At 40.7% G+C, this 24,487-nt stretch overlaps 1 protein-coding gene across 11 annotated transcripts in view; it reads left to right on the plus strand.

Moving 5' to 3' along the window:
• PDS3 (phytoene desaturase 3) overlaps positions 1-24,487 on the plus strand; it is a 186,409-nt gene that overhangs the window by 1,217 nt on the left and 160,705 nt on the right. For all 11 annotated transcript variants that reach the window (XM_088949259.1, XM_088949262.1, XM_088949264.1 and 8 more), the window contains exons 2-3: positions 16,610-16,886; positions 16,984-17,116. In XM_088949259.1, coding sequence (XP_088805385.1) covers positions 16,692-16,886; positions 16,984-17,116 — 328 coding nt within the window. In that variant the 5' untranslated portion in view covers positions 16,610-16,691. The remainder of the gene's footprint in view (positions 1-16,609; positions 16,887-16,983; positions 17,117-24,487) is intronic.

Raw genomic sequence — 24,487 nt, forward strand, 5'->3', positions numbered from 1 at the left:
TGTCTCCCCCTTAGACATACTGTACCCTCTTCTTTTTGACATGTATAGTTATTGATTTTCTTGTAACGGGGAAACTTAAAATTGAAGGTAGATAACTCAGAGGGTATTTGGTTGTGTTCCCATTTCAAGTTAAGTTGCTGTCACATCAGCACCGCATAAATGATTCAGTTTCAATGTTCAAATTCATGTTTGGTATAGCAGGTTCAATTGGGTTCAGTAATACTTCCAGTTAAGTAACTAGTCTTTCCTCTCCCATCAACAAAAAACCTCAAGACTTTTGGCTCATTCAAGATAGTTTGAACCATTTGGGGATGTATGGAAGTAGGACTATACATGCTATCTGCACTATTGTTGCTAGTAAATTGGATTTCTATAACAGATGATGTAGCTGTATCTTCACTTGCCATCTTCCCAAGTCACAAAAGAGAGCTTATTCTTCATAAGAAGAGTACTGGCATCAGCCACAATAATCACCAAACAAGGTAACTAAGCAGTGTAACAGAACCCAACACACCTGAATATCCTCAACAACTAGCAACCAAATGACCACACACCACTTGCCAGTCGACCCACTATTTCTCAAGCTCTCAGGTCTGTCCAGGGAGAAACCCCCCTAAGAACAATAACAGATCAATAAATAGAGAATAACCAGGTTTCACAAGCTTCCTAGATCAAACGAGTTTTCTTCTGCATGCCCAAAATTCTCCAGGTATCAGAATCACACAACAGTCACACCATCAGTCACTATCAGCACATATACATCACAGCTTAGCACAATAGGGATACCTTAGTACTCTAGAAACCCAAAAGCATGCAGGTACACACCTGCAGTTGACTAGAGAACCTAGAAAACTCCAAAAGAATGAAAGGAAGAGAAAAAGCCTACCTTTGATTAGTCCAAGAAGATCCAAGAAAGTTAGATCTGCCCCCTTTCCTATATGGAGAAAATCTATTGGATCAGTCAAGATTTCTGCTTTGATACAGTAGACAATTCTGGACTGTGATCAGTCCAATTCTTGATGCAGATTTAAGAGAGAAAACTGGCGAAGAGAGAAGAAGAAGAAAGAGGAAGAAAGAAGAGGGAAGAGAAAGATGGGAGAAAGAGTGATAGGCTATATCTGCCGCCCCACTCATCTATTTATAATAATCATTAAAAGATGATAATTACATTTAAGTCCCTACTGTTTACATAGGCAAATAACAAAATAACTATTAAGCTAACTTTGCTAACAATATCCTAACAACAACCTAACAATAAATATAAAACTAACTAACAGCAGTAGTGGGGACCACAATAAATAACTAACAACAAAAGTAATTGCTCTGCATCTCTACACTCCCCCCCAAGATGGGAATAGATGTTTATCATTCCCAACTTGTGTAAATCTGTTTCCAACTTAGCTTTTGTAATTGCCTTGGTGAAGAGATCAGAAAGCTGCATATCAAAGGCAATATATGGAAGACACACTTCTTGGGAGGCAACTCTCTCTCTGGTAAAGTGTCGATCCACCTCAATATGTTTAGTTCTATCATGCTGTACTGGATTGTGAGCAATGCTAATAGCAGCCTGATTATCACAGTATAACATCAAGGGTTTCTCATAAGTAATTCCTAGTTCCTCAAATAAGGACTTCAACCATAATACTTCAGTCACACTGTTGGGACCCAAACACTCCCTCCGAACCCAACTATAGGAGTGGAGAAGGCCACCACCGAGCAACATTTCACTAGAAGATAGAGAGGCTAGCGTGACATGTGGCAGACCCTCCCAGAGTTAGTTACACTGCCACCAGAAGATATTCTCTCCATGATTGCATACATGTAGGCTAGCTATATAAGGCCCTGATCATGTAATAAGTGGCATAAATGAATATCCCTTTCATCTCTCTCTCTCTGAGTCATTTTCTTCCTACCTTTCCCCTTTCCCTCCCATCTTCTGTTTTAGGAGGTTAATCCACCCTCGAAGGGGCTTCCAAGGTGAGCGGTAACTCATTAGATTGGTATCAGAACCAGGCTATCCAAATCCCAGGCTTCACGATGCCACAGTCACGTTCCACTACCGTGGATGAAAGGGTCGACCAACTTGAGGTTGGATTTCACCAGGTGTTGAACGAACTCAAGGAATTCAAAGTGGTCGTCTCCAGCTTCGTCTCTTAGCAACAGCCCGGCGAGATCAGTCACCTAGCAGGAGTGGAAGCCTCTGCTTTCAATAGTCGAAGAACAGGGGATTACCCCACCGGAAAAGTCACTAAGATCAACTTTCCTAACTATTCCGGTAAAGATCCCATTCCTTGGATCTTCCGAGTAGAAAGATATTTCGAATACCACGAAACTCCTGCACACCAGCGTGTCTCCATCGCTTCCATTCATCTAGAAGGAGACGTGATTCTATGGCTCCAGTGGTGTCGCCGGAATCATCCCCAGGTAACTTGGGCGGAGTTCACTGAAGCTTTGTGCATCCGCTTTGGGCCGACGGCGTTCGTGGACTACGACGAGCTAATCACCCGGTTGAAGCAGACTGGAACGGTAGCAGAGTACCAGCTCGAGTTCGAGCGGATGGCGACCAGGGTACACAGTTGGCCGGAGAAAGCCTTAGTAGGATGTTTTGTGGGAGGTCTCAGAGAGGATATCCGTCTGGAGGTGAGGGCTCTCCGCTCGATGACTGTCATGGCTGCGGTGGGATTGGCTCGCCTGCAAGAAGAAAGAATCGACAACCTTCGTAGAGCTAGCAAACCGACCTACCCGAATTTGAGGACTCCTCCACAGGTCGATCAGTAGCCCATGAAACCAACTGGAGATCATCAGAAGCCCATATTGCCCCGGCCCACTATGCCCTTCAAACGTCTCTCCAGCTTGAGGGGGAGTTTTAGAATGCTCGAGTCAGGGGTATTTTGGTCATTCTGGATTATCTACTTGAGAGTGAAAGGTCTATTGTATCTGAGTTTAAGTTATGTGTCCCATCTTCTATGAGGGATAAAATGGTCTTTTTTGTAACTCTATGTTTTTGAATAAATACAAGTGGGTCAGCTAGGGGAGTGTGATTTTGACTCTCTTCTAGTCTGGTCGAACCTTTCTTTCTTCTTTCTTCTTCTTCTTCTTCTTCTTCTTCTTCTTCTTCTTTCTCTTTTCTTTCTTCTTCTCTACTTCAACCTAGAATCTGCTAGGGTTTACTAACATGCATAACCAAGAAAGATGCATTTGGAGGCCTTTGGTTCGAATTTGGAGTGATGGGGTCCGAGAAGCTCAACAAAACAGGTACAACCAAATGTTTTAAGGGGAACAGTAAACAACTCCTCATTTGGGTATAGAAGGGAAAAATGAGATTTCATATCAAGAACCCGGGAAGGAACTCGATTAATAAGATATACTGCCGTGAGGATAGCATCACCCCAGAAGCGAATAGGGACATTGGAGGTAAACATAATACTTCTGGCCACCTCCAAGATGTGCCTATTCTTCCTTTTTGCAACCCCATTCTACTGAGGTGTATGAGGGCAAGTGCTTTGGTGGATAACCCCATGATTAGGAATGTAAGATGCCAGTGGCTTAGCAAAGTATTCTTTGGCATTATCAGATCTAAGAACTTTGATCTTGGCATCAAACTGGGTTAGGATCATTTGGTGGAAGTTTTGGGTCAGGGCCAGAACCTCATCTCGTGAACGCATAAGATAAACCCAAGAAAACCGAGTATAGTATACATAGAATTACACTGCCATGTCATAACCAAGTAGTTTTCTTGGACCCACTTGGTATACATGGGGTCTCCCTTGGAAGGTTCTTTCACATCTCCCAAGAGATACCCTAATTTATCCCTTCCCCCAATAGCCATCATGGCTGATTGGGCCCATTCCAAATAGTTTGATCCATCAAATCTTACGGTTGTAATCTGAAAACCTATCTTAGAAACACTACCAGAACTGCTGTTCCCAAAATTGCCTTCTGCCTGATTTTTAAACTCCATTTAGTTCAAGAACTAGTAGTCTAAAAAATTAGGGTTACTACAGTCGAAGAACAACACTTGGACTATCAATCACAATAAAAAATCTGTATAGAACTAATCTGTATTCACGGTATATGTGCATGAAACCAGTATAAGTCTGATCTGAAACCAATTAGCAAACACAACAGCACAGTCCGTACAGTTTTCACCCCTCAAAAGATCTGATATGCTGAACCAGAATTAGGGTTTTGTTCAGTCCTTAAAAAAAATTCTCAGCCGCACATTCCAAGTAGTACTGTACAGATAAGACTTGCAGTAGGGTTAATATGAAACCCTAAACTGATCAATGCTGAGAAAAAGAAGAGCTTCACAGGTAGACCACAAGGCTTTGCCGCAAGATCAATATTAAGCCCTAGAGGATAGAAAGAAGAAAACCCTAGAATGGTTCGGCTGCCCTTTCTAGATAGGTCCAACCTATCTTCTCTGATAGAACTTCTCTTAGAAAATAAAACAACTTACAAGAGAATGTTGTTCGCTGCCTTCCAAGGTTACCCGAACCCTAGCCTTCTCTGATTCTTCCTGATCACCGACACTTTGCAACCGTGGAAAGTCTTCAACAACTGCTAAACCCTCTGGCGATCTCCAAGAATCAGTCAACGAACTCTACTTTCTCAGTTTCCAGCCCTAGATGGTTCTCATGTGGTCGGCTGGACTAGACTCACATGAGAAACCTAACATTGCTCTGATACCAAGTAGAAGTTCAAGACTGCTATCAGCCTTGAACCCTAATAGATTTCAGGTTCGAAAATAGAAGGAAAGTGTAGAGAAGAGAAGAGAAAGAGAAGAGAGAACTGTAGAACACAAAAGGGTTGAAAGGAGGGACAGAATCTGAATGTTCTGCCACTGCCACTTCTATTTAGTATTTATAGGTTGTGCTCATTATATGGAAAGGATAGATCTGCCCTTGGTATTTACATAACAAATAGAACAAAATAAAACTGAAATAACCAACTGACCACCAACTAACCCTAGGATGACTAGAACACATTCTACCCTACGAACATAGTGGGACCATAGCTGTGGGGCCCACATCAGTGTTCTCTACAAGCTCCAACCTTACCGCCAGATCTCGGTAGTAAGACGGGCTTGGCACAAGCTAGCACCCAGGTATTATGGGCCTTATAAGGTTTTGGAGAGAGTGGGCCTTGTTGCTTATTGGTTGGACCTCCCTGCAACCTTAAAGCTTCATCCAGTGTTTCACATCTCACTTCTTAAGAAGGTGGTGGGAAATCATACACCTGTCTCACCCAACTTACCCCAATTCACTGAAGAAGGGGACATTGACACGGAGCCTATCAGAATTGTGGATTTCCGTTGGGTTTGATGAGGTGGTCATGTTGTGCCAGAAGCCAAGGTAGAATGGGCTGGGCTTCCTCCAGATGATGCCACTTGAGAACCTTTTCTTAAGCTGAATGAGAGGTTTCCAAACCTAGACCTTGAGGGCAAGGTCAATGCTAAGGGGGGAGGAATTGTTGGGACCCAAACACTCCCTCCGAACCCAACTATAGGAGTGGAGAAGGCCACCACCGAGTAGCATTTCACTAGAAGACAGAGAGGCTAGCGTGACATGCAGCGGAGCCTCCCAGAGTTAGTTACACTGCCACCAGAAGATATTCTCTCCATGATTGCATACATGTAGGCCAGCTATATAAGGCCCTGATCATGTAATAAGTGGCGTAAATGAATATCCCTTTCATCTCTCTCTCTGAGTCATTTTCTTCCTACCTTTCCCCTTTCCCTCTCATCTTCTGTTTCAAGAGGTTAAGCCACCCTCGAAGGGGCTTCCGAGGTGAGCGGTAACTCATCACACACCATGTGCCATAGATCTGTATTCTGCTTCAGCACTGGAACGAGCTACAACACTTCGTTTTTTACTCCTCCAAGAAACAAGGTTGCCCCCTACAAAGGCACAATACCCAGAAGTAGACCTCCTATCATCAATACACCCCGCCCAATTGTTTTCTGTGTATACTTCTATCTTCATGTGACCATTATTTTTGAAGAGTATGCCTCTGCCTGAACATCTCTTCAAGTAAGCAAGGATCCTCTCAACTACAAGAAAATGAGTGGTCGTGGGAGAATGCATGTACTGGCTAACTACACTGATTGCATAAGAAATGTCTGGTCGGGTGAGGACAGATAAAGCAATTTCCCTACCAACCTCTTAAACATAGCCTTGTCTTCAAGAGGCTCCCCACCTTCAGCTCTAACCTTGTGGTTTTATTCAATTGGTGTGTCAGCTGGTTTAATCCCTAGCATTTTAGTTTCCTTCAGAAGGTCAAGAACATACTTCATTTGAGAGACAAAAATTCCATGTTTGGACCGAGCTACTTCAATACCCAAGAAATAATGTAATTCTCCCAAGTCTTTGACTTCAAATTCTTTGTGAAGTAGTTGCTTAAGGGATTTAATCTCATGGGTATCACTCCTTGTCAAGTAAAGTCAAGGAGGAGTCTGTCTTCTTAATGAAAAGGGCGTGATCTGATTGGGCTTGGGCATAGCTGAATTTTCCAAGAGCTAGTCTAAATCTGTCAAACCATGCTCTTGGTGACTGTTTCAATCTATATAAGGCTTTATTCAATCGGCAGATCTTCTTCCCTACTTCTGTACTATAGAATCCAGGAGGCAACTCCATGTAAACCTCCTCTTGCAGATCACCATTGAGAAAGGCATTTTTAACATCCATTTGGAACAATGGCTAAGAGAAATTTGTTGCAATGGACAATAACACTTTGATAGTGTTCATCTTGGCTACCAGTGCAAAGGTCTCCAAGTAGTCTATACCATAAATGTGTGTAAACCCTTTTCCAACTAATCTGGCCTTATACCTCTCAATAGAACCATCAACATTATGTTTTACTGTAAACACCACTCTACACTCAACTGATTTCTTCCCTTTCGGTTGATCAACCAATTCCCATGTATTATTTTTGAGAAGAGCATCCATTTCTACCTTCATGGCATCCTTCCATTCTAGTATTGACAAGTCTTCTTGCACTGTCCTAGGAATGGGAGTGGTAGAGATAGATGCTAAAAAGGACTTATAGGATGGGGACAAAAGATCATAAGTCAGATACTGAGAAATACAATGTACTGTAGATGAAGTGCAATGGCGTTTCCCTTTCCGGATAGCAATTGGAAGATCAAGATCATCCAAAGGAGGTGAAGGCTCAGTAGTAGGAGACATCTCATCTGAAGTAGGATGTGAGGGAGCTGTGGTACCTAGATCTGGAGTCGTAGAGGAAACTGGAGCTGGCCTGGATTGTTGAGAACCGAAATCAACCTGTTTCCACCTTCTATGAAACACTCTAAACTCCCTACACTTTGACAACCCTCCTCATTACACTTCCCTTTAGTGATTGGGACAGGTAAAGGAATTTCTGATGTGGGTAAACCCATATCACTACTCTCCCCTAAGAAGAAACTTTGTGATAGTGGGGAACATCCTCAAAGAAGGTCACATCCATAGAAACAAACCATTTCCCAGACGTAGGCTCATAGCAGCAATATCCCTTTTGATTTTGTGCATACCCAAGAAATATGCATTTGGAAGCTTTAGGGTCAAACTTAGAACGATGAAGTCCAAGAATCTGAACAAAGCAAGTACATTCAATGATTTTAAGAGGAATAGTGAATAAGTCTTTATTAGGATACAAGAGGCTGAATGGAACTTTCATGCCTAAGACCCAGGAAGGAACCTTGTTGATGAGGTACACGGTTGCTATATGGATGGCATCCCCCCAGAAGCATATAAGAATATTGGAGTTTAGCATAATGCTTCTAGCTACCTCCAATATATGCCTATTCTTTCTCTTAGCAACCCCATTTTGTTGAGGTGTGCAGGGACAAGTGCTTTGATGAACAACCCCATGGTCAAGGAAATATGAGGTCAAGGGTTCTGCAAAATACTCTTTGGCATTATCTAATCTGAAAACCTTGATTTTGACTCCGAACTGGGTTAGGATCATTTGATGGAAGCTCCGAGTTAGAGTAGGGAATTCATCTCGAGAGTGCATAAGATAAACCCATGAAAAACGAGTGTAGAGTCATCAACAAACAGTAGAAAGTATCGATACCCTCCCGTAGCAGTGACATGGTATGGTCCCCAAACATCGGTATGCACAATTTCAAAAGGAATAGTTCTTTTATTGCTCAAAGAATAAGTTGTTCTACAATGCTTTGCGAGTTCACAACTTTCACATTTTTTTTGATAAATGAGTGAAATTTTAATAAACCAGCAAATAAGAGTTACATGCAACCCGAGGAAAAGCACAAGATGTGACCTTTCCTTTAAAGCTAGTTACATAATTAAAGTACAAAAGAAATTACATTGAAGCCCAAAATAAAGTTATCTCGGAGAACCCCTTGTTTTGCAAGTGAATTAACCAATGAGTTTGCTGATCTGCCTACCCACTGAACTCTGATTGTCATATTCCTTGTTAACCATTTAACCTTTTTGAGAAGATCTCTAAAACCCCAAATTACAGTGTCCGGATCCTTAAGCCAACCCACTCTCACTTGGGAATCCCCTTTAATAATCATATGCTCTATGCCTAGCTGATTTGCAAGCTGGATTCCTTGTATAGTAGCAAGTAATTCGGCCCTTAAAGAGTCTCCCACACCCATAGGACCTGAGTACAAAGATATAATGTTACTATCTTTGTTTCTCAGCACTCCTCCTAAGCCTGAAGGTCCTGGATTTCCTTGGCTACTTCCATCAAAGTTCAGCTTGATAAACTCCTCCTTTGGTGGCATCCATTCAACCCCACGTCTGTCCTTCCTGGTAGAAGTATTAGCCACTGCTAACCAGCTTCTCCATAGGTCATCAAAAGAGTATGCATTAAAGATCTTTAGAGTTTTCAGCCACTGAATTGCCCTTGTCAAAATACATTCTTTAACTTCTGAGAAATTTCTTTCTTTTTCACAAAAGATTCTGGTGTTCCTTTTCCCAAACTGTTCACAACAAAGTTGCTCTTATGCACTTCCACATAATTCTCCCTCTCTTTGTGTGCCATTCAAAAATATACGGACTAAACAACAAGCTAGCATCAGATGGCAGGTTCCACCTACACTCAAACAACGTAAGAATCCAATTCCATAAAGCTGTAGTAAAGGAGCAAGAGATTAGTAAGTGGCGGCAGTCCTCATTTTGAGATTTACAAAGAACACACCAATTAGGGGATAAACACCAATTTGATCTTCTCTTTTGTAGGTTTTCAAAGGTGTTAATCTTACCATAATAAACTTCTCAACAAAAAACAACAATCTTTGGGGGAATGGGCCTAGTCCAAAATTCTTTAATTGGGAAATTCTGAGGTGTAGAAGTGGAACAAAGGGACTTGAAGAAAGAGGAGCAAGTGAAAAAACCTTTCGAGTTAGGGGTCCAAATTCTTGTGTCAGGTTTGAGGGGATCTAAACAAATAGACTCAAGTGAAGACAATAAAACTGAAACACAAGCACTTTTATCATCACATAACCCTCTATAGAAACCAAAATCCTAGTTTAGGGCCACGGAAGAATTTGAGTAGGAAGTAAAACTGGAAACCGACTCTTCCTTATAAAGGGAAAGAGGGTAAAGAGAGGGAAAAAGGTCTTTAAGAGGTTGGTTGCCCACTCAAATGTCTTCCAAAAAAAGAATATTATGTCTAGAATTAACATCATACCTGACCATATTGAGAAAATGGGGTAGAATTCCGTGAATGGCCTTCCAGGGTGTTGCAAGAGTCACCTGTCGAGATACCCCAACATCCCAACTGTTCTGCAAACAGCCATGAATACTATTCACCACCTTGTGCCACAACCTCTCTCTCTCTAACGGCCATCTCCAAAGCCACTTCCCTAGTAGAGCTTCATTCTTAAGAACTAGATTTCCCAATCCTAATCACCCTTCTTCCTTACTCCTGCTGACTATCTCCCACCTAATCAAATGATCATTCTTCTCTTCCCCTGGCTCCGACAAGAAATCCCTCATTACCTTTTCTAGCTTCTTGGCTTCCCTTGAGGGTATCTTGAATACAGAAAGAAAATAAACCAGAAGACTAGCAAGTGTTGCCTAATCAAGGTCACTCTACCCCCTATTGAAATGTAACTTTTTTTCCAAGCAGCCAACCTCTTTTCAAACTTTTCCACAATTGGATACCAGAATCGACTTTTTTTTTTGGGTTAGCTCCTAACGGAAGACCCAAGTAGGTTAAAGGCCAATCAGACATTGAACACTCTAGAGAACTTGTAGTTGACAACTTTCACATTTTAAACTAGACATTTGGACTAACTCAAATAAACTGGGAAATAGACTTCTTAAAGACTTAAAAGACAAATGACCCAACCTATTATGCCAAAGCATAATTTGACTCACAGACTGAGAAACAAACGACCTTTCAACTTCTTTATCTTCTCCATGTAGACACCCTCCAATCAGTTAGATTCCATTCGTCTCACGGCCAGTCCCAATCACCTTGTCTCTAGATCCTAAAAAACACATTGATTTGGGAAAAAAGTTACTGAACAGTTTTGATTTTTAGTGATGCTACTAACTGACATTAGGTTAGTACTAAGTTTAGGAACATGAAAACTGAGGACAAGGAATAAGTAATGGATACTTATTCCCAAAAATGGGAACAAGAGATCCCATCAGCAATGGATACTCTATCTCTTCAAGAGGATAAGCAATAAGTAGTAAATAGAGAAGATAAGCCTATCATGTGGTCAGATGCACCTGAATCTATGACCCAACAATGTCCATTATTACTTGGGCTTGAAACATGATATGCTGATGCCCATGTACCTGAATGAGCAAATGCCAGGTGGGAGTAATTGGTGGCTGAGATGACAGAGCTGAAGTACGAACTTCACTTTCTAACTGAGTCAGAGCAGCCCGGACAACGACTAAAGTGTCTAGGGATGTGGTTCTTGTGCTGGAAGATGAAGCACCATCAGTAAGTCATAGCCATATTGGCATTCCCCCTTTTATTTCTGATCTTTGTTGGCATTAAATGAGGATAAAGTTTCCAATAAGTATCCTTAGTGTGCTTCGGCTTCTTACAGTGGTCACAAACTAGGTCCTTATCCTCCTTTGTGTCCCTTTCCTTGTCACCCCCAAATTTCGGTTTTACGGCTGTCAAGGCTGATTCCATGGGCTGAAACTGCAACATTACCTTTCTCTTACTTTCCTCACTATGCACTAAAGAATAGGCTTGAGATAAGGTCACACTCTCCCTTGTGAGTAATTGTTGTCTCACAATATCATAATTTGAATCCAGACCAGCTAGGAATTCAAAAACCCTATTGGTCTCAACTTGTTTTTAATAGGTTTGTGCATCATTCTGATTCTCCCACTCAATAGTTTCTAGATTGTCTATTTTACGCCATAATGATTTCAAAATTGAAAAGTAAACTGAAATCGGTTTCTCCCCTTGTTTGAGATTATTTACTTCACATTTCAGTTCATAGGCCCTAGCAACATTGAGAGGCTGAGAGTAGGTTTCCTAAATCACTTCCCAAATTTCTTTTGCTGTTTTTGCCGATAAATAATTTCGGCTAATATGAGGCTGCATAGAGTCACACAATCAAATGACCAAATAGTTCTCTTGAACCCATTTGGCATATGAAGGGTCTTCCTTGGCTGGTGTTTTTACATCTCCACTCACATAGCCCAACTTCCCTCTGCCCCCAATCGCCATCATGGCTGACTGAGCCCATTCCAAGTAGTTAGAACCATCAAACTTAACAGTAGTGATCAGAAAATTGTTTCCCCCCACGTTTCCGGTCCCCACAAAACCTTCCCCTTGAGTCTTAAACTCAGCTCCTGCCATTTCTGTAGTAGGTTTACCAAGAGAAACCAGTTCTCAGTAAAGGGATTCCTCAAAAACAGATTTGGAGGCTGAAAACAAGTCTAGAATTCACTCAGAAAGCAATTTTAAATGATAAAACAGGTTTAGGAACCCGTCAAAAATCAGGTCTGATCTTAGGGTTAAGGACACTTGGAGAAAACCTTGTGAGAACAACAACAATTCTCAGCCGCACCCTCCAAAAAGGTTCAAAGTCAGATTTTTTTCAGCCGCACCCTCTAAATAAGGCTCACAGTCAAAACTGGTCGTAGGGTTAAGAATAAGCCCTAGAAAAAAACTGAGAAAATAAAGGAAGCTCAGCCGCCCCTTCTAGATAAGTCCAGCTTATCTCTTACTGCTGCTGGCCTCAAGAAGAGATGAAAACTTACCCAGAAAATTCTGATCGCCACCTTCAATCTTGATCAAAACCTAGTCTTGATCCCTTTAACCTTTTCTGATTCTTCTTGATTACCAAGAACATTCTCCAATCTTTGGACAACTGCTAAAAACTTATGGTAACCTCCAAGAATCAGCCGAAAGGAATGGTCTTTCTAAACTTCCGGTCTTAGGCAATTCTCATGTGGTCGGCTGGATTAGACTAACATGAGAAGCCCTAGATCTTGCTTTGATACCAAGTAGACAATTCTGGACTGTGATCAATCCAATTCTTGATGCAGATTTAAAAGAAAGAAAACTGGCGAAGAGAGAAGAAGAAGAAAGAGGAAGAAAGAAGAGAGAAGAGAAAGATGGAAGAAAGAGTGATAGGCCATATCTGCCACCCCACTCATCTATTTATAATAACATTAAAAGATCATAATTACATTTAAGTCCCTACTGTTTACATAGGCAAATAACAAAATAACTAATAAACTAACTTTGCTAACAACATCCTAACAACAACCCAACAACAAATATAAAACTAACTAACAGCAGCAGTGGGGACCACAATAAATAACTAACAACAAAAGTTATTGCTCTGCATCTCTACAAATGATTGCATGTGTAGGTTTGATAGACAGAAAGTCAAGAGGAGAAGAGACACAATATGAGAGCAAAAAGTTAGAGTGGACGGCTACCCCACTCATTATTATATTAGGGTGAATTAAAATAAGATGAAAAGACATAACTACCCCTAATTACATAAACAACATTTTTTATTAGCAACAAAAATTTCATTAACTTTGCCCAGCTGCTAAGAAAGCACACACCCAACCAAAAAGTACAATAGCTCATGAAGGGGATCCTCAATACAGAAAACAAAACAAAAACAACTAAACAAAAAGCAACCTGTTACAGATTACAACCCAACCCAGGGCAATCCTACACTATCTGCTCCCTTAGTGGTCCTGCTCTTACTTTCGCAAAACCAGTAGCCTCATATTTTCTTGACCATGGGATTATCCGTCAGAGTACTTGTCCTTGTACACATCAGCAAAATGGGGTTGCTAAGAGAAAGAATAAGCACATATTGGAGGTGGCTGGAAGCATCATGTTTAACTCTAATGTGCCTATACGTTTTTGGGGACCATTCTTACAGCTGTATATCTCATCAACCAAATTCCTTTACAAGTTCTTGACATGAAACCTCCATTCACTCTTTTATATCCTGATAAAAAGTTGTTTACCGTTCCTCTTAAAACCTTTGGTTGTACATGCTTTGTTCAGACTCTTGGCCCTCACCGTTCCAAATTTGATCCTAAAGCTTCAAAATGTATTTTCCTTGGTTATGCACAAAGTCAAAAGGGAAATTGTTGCTATGAACGTATTTCTGGAAGGAGATTTGTCTCTATGGATGTCACTTTCTTTGAGAATGTAACTTATCATCCTAGGGTTTCTTCTCAGGGGGAGAGTAGTGAGGTTGGGGTTAACTCATCAAAAGTTCCTTTACCTATCCCATTGAGTGAAGAGGGGTGTAATGGGAAGGGTTGTTAGAGGTGCCGGGATTTGAGAGTCTATTACAGATGGTGGAGGCAGGTTGATTTTGGTCATTAGCAGTCTAGGCCAGCCCCAATTCCTTCTGTGGATCCAGGTCCAGGTACCACAGTTCCTTTATCTTCTATTACAGATGAGATACCTTCCACTATTGAGCCTTCACCACCTTTTGTTGAGCCCTCACCTCCTTTGAATGACCTTGACCTCCCCATTGCAGTCTGTAAAGGCAAATGCTGTTGCATCTCATCCACAATCCACTGTATTTCACAGTTCTTGTCTTATGATCATCTGTCTCTTTCTTACAAGTCCTTTCTTGCATCCATTGCTAATATTCCCATTCCTAGAATAGTGCAGGAAGCCTTGTCAGTTCCTGAATGGAAGGATGCAATGAAGGTAGAAATGGATGCCCTTATGAGAAACAATACCTGGGAACTAGTTGATCAACCTAAAGGGAAGAAACCGGTTGGATGCAAATGGGTGTTTACTGTAAAGCATAATGCTTATGGTTCCATTAAAAGGTATAAGGCTCGATTAGTTGCAAAGGGATTTACTCAGACATATGGTATAGACTACTTGGAGACTTTTGCACTAGTAGCAAAGATGGCCACTATCAGAGTTTTATTATCTCTTGCAGCCAGTTACTCTTGTCCTTTGTTTCAGATAGATGTTAAAAACGCCTTCCTCAATGGAGACTTGCAAGAAGAAGTTTACATGCTCTTCAAAAGTTTATAGTGCAGAAATAAACCAGTTGTTAAAAACGCCTCTTGGATTTTATAGTGCAGAAATAAGAAAGAAGGTTTGCTAGCTGAATAAAGCCTTGTATGGACTAAAACAGTCCCCCAGAACCGGTTGTTTCTCAAAGAAAGTATGTTCTTGATTTGTTGGAAGAGATAGGAAAGCTGGGTGTTGCGCCTGCTGACACACCTATTGAACAAAATCACAAGATTAGTGCAGAAGGTGGAGAGCCCCTTGTATGGACTAAAACAGTCCCCCAGAACCGGTTGTTTCTCAAAGAAAGTATGTTCTTGATTTGTTGGAAGAGATAGGAAAGCTGGGTGTTGCGCCTGCTGACACACCTATTGAACAAAATCACAAGATTAGTGCAGAAGGTGGAGAGCCCCTTGAAGATAAACCTATGTTCCAACAGTTAGTTAGAAAACTTTTCTATCTTTGTCTCACACGATTGGACATCAGCTATGCAATCGGTGTTGTTAGTCAATATATGCACTCTCCTAGAACTACTCACCTACTTGTAGTTGAGAGGATATTGACATATTTGAAGAGATGTCCAGGCAGACGTGTACTATTCAAGGATAATGATCATATGAAGATAGAAGTTTACAAAGATGTTAATTGGGCTGGGTGTCTTGATGATAGAAGGTCTACCTCTGGATATTGTGCTTTTGTAGGAGGTAATCTTGTCTCTTGGAGGAGTAAGAAACAAAATGTTGTTTCTCCTTCTAGTGCTGAAGCTAAATATATGTCCATGGCAAATGGTGTGGCTGAAATACTAAGGTTGAAATCACTATTTGAGGAGTTGGGTAGCTGTACTGTGATAATCAGGCTGCTATTAATATAGCCCATAATCCAGTACAACATGACAGAACCAAGCATATTGAAGTGGACCGATATTTTATTAGAGAAAGGGTTGCCTTTCAAGAAGTGTGCCTTCCATATATCACCTCCAACATGCAGCTTGCTGACCTTCTCACCAAGGCTGTTTCAAAGAAGAAGTTAGAAACAGTTTTATACAAGTTGGGAATGACAAACATCTATTCCCAACTTGAGGGGGAGTGTAGAGAACACTGATGTGGTCCCCACTGTGCTCATATGACTGTAGTTAGCAGTTAGTTATTTCAGTTGTTAGTTGGTAGTTTATTTCAGTTTATAGCTATTAGTTTCTTTTTATTATTTTGCCATGTAAGCAGTAAGGGTAATTCAGCCCTTTTACTTTTATTTGAGAATTAATATAAATTGTAAGAGTGGGGCAGCGGTTGACTGACTCTCTTTTCTTAAATCTCTTCCTTGAATTCTTCTTCTCCTCTTATCTTCTCTTATCTTCTTCTCTCTTCTCAATCTTTCTTTGTTAATTGCACATTAAACCTAAGACTGAATGTAGTCCTAATTCGACTACAACATACACCATGGGACGTCATATGTCCAATTAATTCATCTATGATCAATACAAATAAATTAGGGATAAGTGCTAAAACTTGGTAAAGACCTATTGTAACCGCAAAATCTGATGACTCTCCCACCGGTGTTCTAGCATTGATTATTGCACTCATACATATCCTTAATTAGGTCTATATACTTATTGGGGACTCCTCCAAGACCCACCATATTATCTCTATGAGGACTCTATCATATGCTTTTTCTAAGTCAATGACACCATATGGAGACTCTTCTCTCTAAACTTTTCTATCAATCGTCTCAAAAGAAATATAGTTTCCATGGTTAATCTCCCTAGCATAGACCCAAATTGGTTCTCTATTTTACTTGTTTCATGTCATAACCTCTGCTCTTCAGTATAAACAACAATTTAGTTTTCCAGAACTAGCTTGTTGCATTTTACATTCACATGATTTTTCACAGGATTTATTTGGTCATTGAATAGTTGCATAGTTATCCTTAAGGGTATTTTTTTTTTTGTTGCAGATAATTATTAATAGTCTTTTCAAGTGGTCAGAGCTTAGTTTACACTTTCTTTGATTGAAGTGACTTGATTTTATTTTTTCTGATATCTCATTTTTGGTTTTTGTAATGGTGCTAAAGCTTGATCAATCATAGATCGACTTCACACTTACAGGAAAAGAAAGTCTAATTTTCCATTGTTATGGCTATTCTACAGCTTCATCAGTGTGGGAGTTAATTATACGGTGTGTGTAATTGTGGTGAAATCGTAAATCAGAGAATCAAGTTGGTTGGTGAAAATGACTGTAACTGGATATGCTTCTGCTATCAATCCAATTGGGAAAGCTAATGGAACAAATCTGTGGAAGTTGCATTCAACTCGAGGTTATAGATTCTCTTCTATTTCCACTTACAACAATCCATTAGCCTTTGGAAGGAGTGTTTTCATGGGATATCATTTGAGAAGGCCAAGGAGGCATATTGGCCCCTTGCAGGTTTGCTATTGCTGCATTTATAGTTTTATTTATATTTATGGAAGATTTGCATGAAAACATAAGGAAAAGAGATAAAACCATTATTTTTATGATGCAGGTTGTTTGCATGGATTATCCAAGACCAGAACTTGAGAATACTGTTAATTTCTTAGAAGCTGCTTACTTATCTTCATCCTTTCGTACTTCTCCCCGTCCAAACAAACCATTACAAGTTGTAATTGTTGGTGCAGGTAAAAGTGAAACTTTTTTCTTGGCTTTCTTTGCATTTTATCAGTTGCAAATCTTTGCATTTTCTGTGTCCTGTTTAGAAGTGCAGAAATAGAGACTAGAAGAGAATTGAAAAAAAAAAAAGAAAAACGAGAAGGGAATAGAGAAACAAATGGTAGAAGAGAAAAGAACTATCCATTGGGCTGGCACCCCTCCAAAAGACAATAATACCCTTTTAAGTTAAAAGGCAAACATATCCTTACTAACATAAATACCGAAATACTCTTATTCTCTTTTTTTGGTAATAAATAAAAAATAAAATTTATTGACAGAAAAGGAAAGTACAGCTGAGGGTGATAAGGGATCAGTAGAAATACAAAAGGATGCAAAAATAGGCACTCAAAGAAAGACAAAATACAAAAGCCAAGAAAAGACAAAGCTTTTAAGCCAACTCAAGAATGTTCCAAAATCTAACCAACACCAAGATCTTCTTTTGTAACCCCTTCAAGCTCTGGGAGAATGAGAACCCAATCCATGATCCTTTTACCGCAAGGAAGAGTGATATGGTCTCCCTTGATCAAGCTTCCTCTTCCAATAATCCATGGAGAACCCAATCTATGATCCTTTTACCGCCTGAGGCACGCCTTTTAAATCACTGAGTAGAAGTTTCAATGTTCGGGTGTCGGCATTGGGCAAAGTGTTGGGAGGGTGGCGGTCCGGTAGTTTAGGAGTTTTAATTTTGCTGGAAGATTTCTGGAGATTGTTTCACCCTCTTCATTTTTCTTTCTTATTTTTGTTGTATTTGGCTTGTGTTGCTCTGGATGTTGTCTCAACACCTACTGCCATCTGTAATCAAATTTTTAATGAAATATTCTTTTATCTTTCAAAAAAAATACTGCATATGCAGTCTGTGTTGTGAGTCAATTCATGCATGCTCCCAAAAATTCTCATATGAAAGCAGTTCAAAGAATCTTTGATACATAAAGACTTGTTCAAGAAAGAAAATGGAAATTGGTGCTTATACCTATGCAGATTGGGGAGGTTCCATTAGTTATAGAAAGTCCACAACTGGGTACTAAACCTCTATTATAGGAATCTAGATACATTGAGGAGTTAGAAACAAACTGTTGTGGCTTCATATTCTGATGGAGGAACTGAGAGTCAAAGTTACTAGTCCTCTTAAGCTTTATTGTGATAATCAAGTAGTAATCAATATAGCAAATAATCCTATTCAAGTATTCAACATGACAGAAACACATTGAGTTTGACAAACATTTTGTTCAAGAAATGCCTTTGTATTCCTTACATGCCCTTTGGAGACAACTTGCAAATGTGTTCATTAAAGGATGGATGAAAGCTAGGTTCCATGAATTGTTGGGGCAAGCCGAACGTGATAAATATCAATGGTAATTGATGCAAAAGCAGAAGCAGGAAATACTTAATGGGGAAACAAACCAAATTTTTTTTTTGTGTTATAGGTTATTGGTACTATTTCTGTTTTTTTTTTTTTTTTAATTTTCTAGTTGTGGGTTAAGAATAGGGTTCTGTTTTTAGATTTTCATTGATATTTCGAAATTACTATTTATGGTAACTCTCGGACTTACTATTTATAGTAATTATTGCAATCACTATTTTAGCAAGCTCGCGGTTTACTATTTTTAGTAGTTTCTGATGTGTTTAAATTAAGTAGTTTTAGTGATATTAGGAAATTGTTATTAGAGTTGTGTTTTGGAGCAGCTACAGTAATCCGAACCAGTGAAGAAGGAAGAAGAAGATGAGGAAGAAGACAAGGGAAAGAGAGAACAAGAGGGTTTAGTCGAAACTGATTAGTCACCCATTCCGTCGACCCCCATATGTTTATTAGGTTCTAATTATACTTATAAAGACTAAACTGCCCTCACTTAAGTGTGGGGCAGAGTACTCTAATAAAACAACCACATAAGCAAAGTACTTAACTGACATGAGATTACTAAACTATCCCTATTCGGCTCACTCTAACACTCCCCCTCAAGCTGGAGAATATATGTCATATAATCCCAGCTTGTTACATAGATGGTTCACTTTCCCCGAGTTTAGAGCTTTTGTAAACAAATCTTCCCATTGATCATTCGAGCCCACATGTTCTGTGTTTATCTCTCCAGCAAGGACCTTCTCCCTCACAAAGTGGCAATCAACCTCTATGTGCTTTGTTCTCTCATGAAATACAGGATTGGATGAGATATGGAGTGTCGCTTGGTTGTCACAATACAGTCTCATAGGTTTATCCATGTGAAACCCAATTTCTTGTAGAAGATTCCTCAACCACACTGACTCACAGGTAGTATGTGCCATGGCCCTATACTCAGCTTCAACACTACTTCTGGTCACAACCGTTTACTTTTTACTCTTCCACATCACAAGATTTCCTCCAAGAAATGTGCAATAGCCCGTAGTAGATCTTCTATCATTCACTGAGCCTGCCCAGTCTGCATCTGTATACCCCACTACTTCAAGTTTTCCTCCTGGTTTATACAATAGTCCACGGCTTGGAGCTCCTTTCAGATACCTCACAATTCTAAGAATTGCATCCCAGTGAGGTATACGAGGGTTCTGCATGAATTGGCTCACCACACTGACTGCAAAGGATATGTTGGGTCTCGTGATAGTCAGATAGTTCAGCTTCCCTACTAGTCGCCTATACCTTCCAGGATCTTCAAATACTTCTCCTGTTTCACTGCTCAACTTAACATTTGGTTCCGTAGGGGTCTCAGCCGGTTTTGCACCTAACAGTCCTGTTTCTTCCAATAGATCAAGAACGTATTTTTTTTTGCACAGATTTGCACATTGTTTTGACCTGGCAACCTCTATTCCCAAGAAATATTTCAATGTTCCAAGATCTTCTGTTCGGAAATGATTTTTCAGAAATACCTTTAATTTTCCAATCCCCAATTTATCACTGCCAGTAATGACAATGTCATCCACAAAGACCACTAATAGAATCTTCCTAGCTTCTGAGTCGTAGCTGAACGCTAAGTGATCTACCTGGCACTGCTTCATTCCAAAACTCTTCACCACTTTACTAAACTTCCCAAACCAAGCACATGACGATTGTTTCAGCTCATAAATTGCCTTCTTCAATCTGCATACCTTACCATCCTCCCCCTGAGCAACAAACCCAGGTGGTTGCTCCATATGTACCTCCTCCACAAGATCACCATGGAGAAATGCATTCTTTATATCAAGCTGAAACAGAGGCCAATCATACATAACTGTCAGGGAAATTAGTACACGAACAGAACCAATCTTAGCCATCGGAGAGAATGTCTCTATGTAGTCCACTCCATACAACTGTGAGTAACCTTTAGCAACAAGTCTGGCCTTCAGACGCTCCACACTACCATTTGGCAAGTATTTCACAGTATACACCCATTTACGTCCCACAACATGCTTACCAGGTGGGAGAGTAGTAAGTTCCCACATTTGAGTATGTTGAAGAGCAGAAAGTTCCTCCTCCATTGCCCGCCGCCAATCAGGTGAACTGAGAGCTTCTTGAACATTGTTAGGTATGGAAATAGAGGATAAAAGGGAAACAAACTAGTGATGTGATGTAGAAAGACGAGATAATGAAACAAAATTGGAAATGGGATGGAGGGTAGAACTGCGTTTACCTTTCTGTAAGGCAATGGGTAGGTCAAGGTCTGAAGGTTCAACAATAGGAGCCATGAGAGGATCTGCAGATGAGGTAGAAGCTGGAGGAGGGGCTGCTGTCGTTCGACGTGTATACACTTGCCGGATTGGTGGACGTTCGGTGGTGATCTGCACGGGATGAGGTGATGAGTCTACTCCAACAACAACATCTAGAACTGGATCACTAACAGGGAGAGGAAGAGGAAGTGCGGGTGGAGATGAAGGCGCTTAAGGACTTGAGAAGAAGGGGACTGACTCAAAAAAGGTGACATCAGGGCAGACATAGCACTTCCGGTTAATGGGATTATAACCCTTGTACCCTTTTTGAGTCTGTGAGTAGCCAAGGAAGACACATTTAATTGAGCGTGCATCTACCATGTCTATTCCAGGGCTCAGATTGTGGACAAAGCACATACAACCAAAGACACGAGGAATTAATGGGGATGGAGATAAAGTGGGAAACAAGATAGAGAAGGGGGACCGACCATGAAGGATGAAGGAGGGCATCCGATTAATGAGAAAACATGCAGTGAGTACAACATCACTCCAAAAACGTTTAGGAACATTCATGTGGTGAAGAATAGACCGAGCAGTTTCAAGAAGCCGACGGTTCTTCCGTTCAGCTACCCCATTTTGTTGAGGGGTGTTTGCACATGATGTCTGATGGATAATGCCATGCTGTTCTAAATACTGTTGAAATGAAGTAAGAAAGTATTCACGACCATTATCTGAACGGAGAATTTTGATTGGAACACCAAATTGTGTGCATATTTCAGCATGAAATTTTTGAAAAATGGAAAACAATTCACTTCTTTCTTTCATTAAGTAAATCCATGTCATTTTTGAACAATCATCAATAAAGGAGACAAAATACTTGTACCCATTATAAGACTCTATTTTGATTGGACCCCAAATATCTGAATGAACCAAAGAAAAGGACTCAACATACGACTCTCAACTCTTGGACTGAAGGACGCACGACGATGTTTCCCAAACTGACATTACTCACATTGCAAAACTGACAAATGGCTCAATGACGGGACCAAAATCTTGAGAGCCTTGAGAGATGGATGTCCCAGTCGGCAATGCCATTGTAGAGGAGTAAGTGAAGTCTGAAGAGTAATTGAAGATCCACCATCGTCAAGATAATACAGTCCACCAGCTTCATGCCCCCCACCAATCTTCTTCCCCGTCTTGAGATCCTGAAAAACACAAGTGGAAGGAAAGAAGGTAACAGAACATTTAAGAGCTTTGGTTATTTTACTAACAAACATAAGATTGAATGGAAACTTAGGGACATATAAAACAGATGATAAGGGCACAGAAGCCATGCCAACATTACCAACACCACATATGGGAGATGAGGACCCATTGGCAAGTGTAACAGTTTGTGATGTGGAGGTTTCAGAAAGAGAAGAGAACACACTTGGAGTCCCGGTCATATGATCTGAGGCTCCAGAATCAATAATCCAGGGAGAGGTTTTAGATGACATGCAAGCAATACCTGATTGGGCAAGTGTGACAGTGGTATGCTGTGAAGTAGTTTGAAGGAACCGTTCATACTCATCACGCGGTACGCTCACCATTTCTCTCCCAGAGGTAGATGTAGATGTGGGAGGAGTTCGGTTTGCCGGTTTCCTGTCACTGATATCCACCTCACTTGCTACAGCATGATTAGCCCATTTAGAGGGAGGGCCATGTAGATCATAACTGAAATTCGTTGTGTCCCTCTCTACCACAATGAGTACATTTCCTTGTAGAGTTATTCTTCCCTCTGCCACGACCTCCCCGAGGAGCATGACCTCCCCCTCTTGTACTATGTCCAACCCCTCTAGCCGTCACAAGTGCTAATGTATCAGACTGTGTGGAGTTCTCTGTCTGTCCCAAAAAATTCTACGGAGCCTTGAGAATACTTCCTCAAGTGTAGGAAGAGTAGAGCCCCCCAATATTTGGTTTCTAACTGGTTCATATTCCGACTTCAGCCCCACTAAAAATCTTGTAACATCTAGTTGCTCCCTTTGCTGTTGCTAAACTTTAATATATGGAGTAAGGGGGTGATAGACATTGAGTTCATTCCTTATATTCTTCATGCTGGCATAGTACTCCTCTAGTGTTTTGGTTCCTTGTTGTAAATCAAAATACTCCTGATAAAGCTGATACACTCTTGTTGTGTTATCTTGTCTAGAATATAGCTTCTTAGCATGCTCCGATATATTCTTAGCCGTATCAAGGAACATGAAGTTGGCACTAATATTGGGTTCCATACTATTCCACAGCCAAGTCATGATTTGAGCATCTTCTTGCTCCCAATCATCAAACCCTGGAGAGTCCTCCGGTGTCTTCTCATCTCTTACTTGCTTTACTTTCTTCTTTGCCTTGAGAAATACTTCCACTGATTTATCCCATGGAACATAGTTCTCCCCATTCAGCTTAATTGAGGTCATTTGTACCCCTAGGTAGTCAGAGGAATTACCACATTAGGTTTCTGATCATTGTAGCCATCTCCTATTGCTGCCATTGTACTTTTTCACAGTTGCCTCTAACCTTACTTCTCAGCTACAAGCTGATTGATGTTATTCACAGTTTGATACTTCAGCACCTATTGCAGCCCCTAAACACAACAATGGGAGCACACACTTGTTCTTCTTCACACTACTGCTGACTTCACACACCTACGACCCACATAAGCATCACAAGCACCACAACACAACAGTAGGCCCTCTTACAACCATTCAATAAAAAAAATTGTGCATCACAAGCACCACAACACAGTCAAACTGCTACACCCAGTTCAGATTTGTTTAACACACTTAAGAGGGCATTGCACGACCTCAAGAAGCTTGGCAAGGTCACTGCATTCCACCTTACACCACTCGGCCACCTACAGCAGCCCTAACACCACTCAACAACTCACAGCAGCCCTATACCATTCGGCTACTGCACACACAGCCCTTCTTAGGGCAACAATGAACCTAGTTCTCTAGGTTCTAATCAGTACTAACTGATTCTTGAAGGATTCCTACCCAGAAATACCAGCAACACAAAATGATTAAATAACCAACCTTCCTTTGAGAGTATCAGCCAACCATTCACTGCTGAAATCACCTTCCTTGATGAAGAAAACTGTGCGCAGCAGAGAGCAACGAGCTGTGATGTCTCAGACCTAGGGTGAACCAGCTCTCTCCATTAACTAACCAGAAACGAAGAAGAGGGTGTCACGAACACAGCTGAGATGCTTTGCAAGCGGAAGCAGGTTAGAAGCCTCGCTCTGATACCATGCTTTGGAGCAGCTACAGTAATCCGAACCAGTGAAGAAGGAAGAAGAAGATGAGGAAGAAGACAAGAGAAAGAGAGAACTGGAGGGTTTAGTCGAAACTGATTAGTCACCCATTCAGTCGACCCCCTTATGCTTATTAGGTTCTAATTACACTTACAAAGACTAAACTGCCCTCACTTAAGTGTGGGGCAGAGTACTCTAATAAAACAGCCAATAAGCAAAGTACTTAACTGACATGAGATTACTAAACTACTCCTATTCGGCTCACTCTAACAAGTTGTTTAGGAGTTGGGGGCCATATTTAAGTGTCCTAATGGGTTAGTTATGGATTTGTCTTAATTTTAAAGCAATTATGAGATCTGTTGGGTCAATTTCCCAATCCAAATTGGAGTCTGAAAAGGGACATCGAGTTAGTAAGTTGAGTCTATAAATAGAGTCATTGTAATCGGGG

This window comes from Nelumbo lutea, chromosome 6, assembly GCF_056320005.1.
Source record: "Nelumbo lutea isolate HS-2025 chromosome 6, American lotus-T2T, whole genome shotgun sequence".
Lineage (NCBI taxonomy): Eukaryota > Viridiplantae > Streptophyta > Magnoliopsida > Proteales > Nelumbonaceae > Nelumbo > Nelumbo lutea.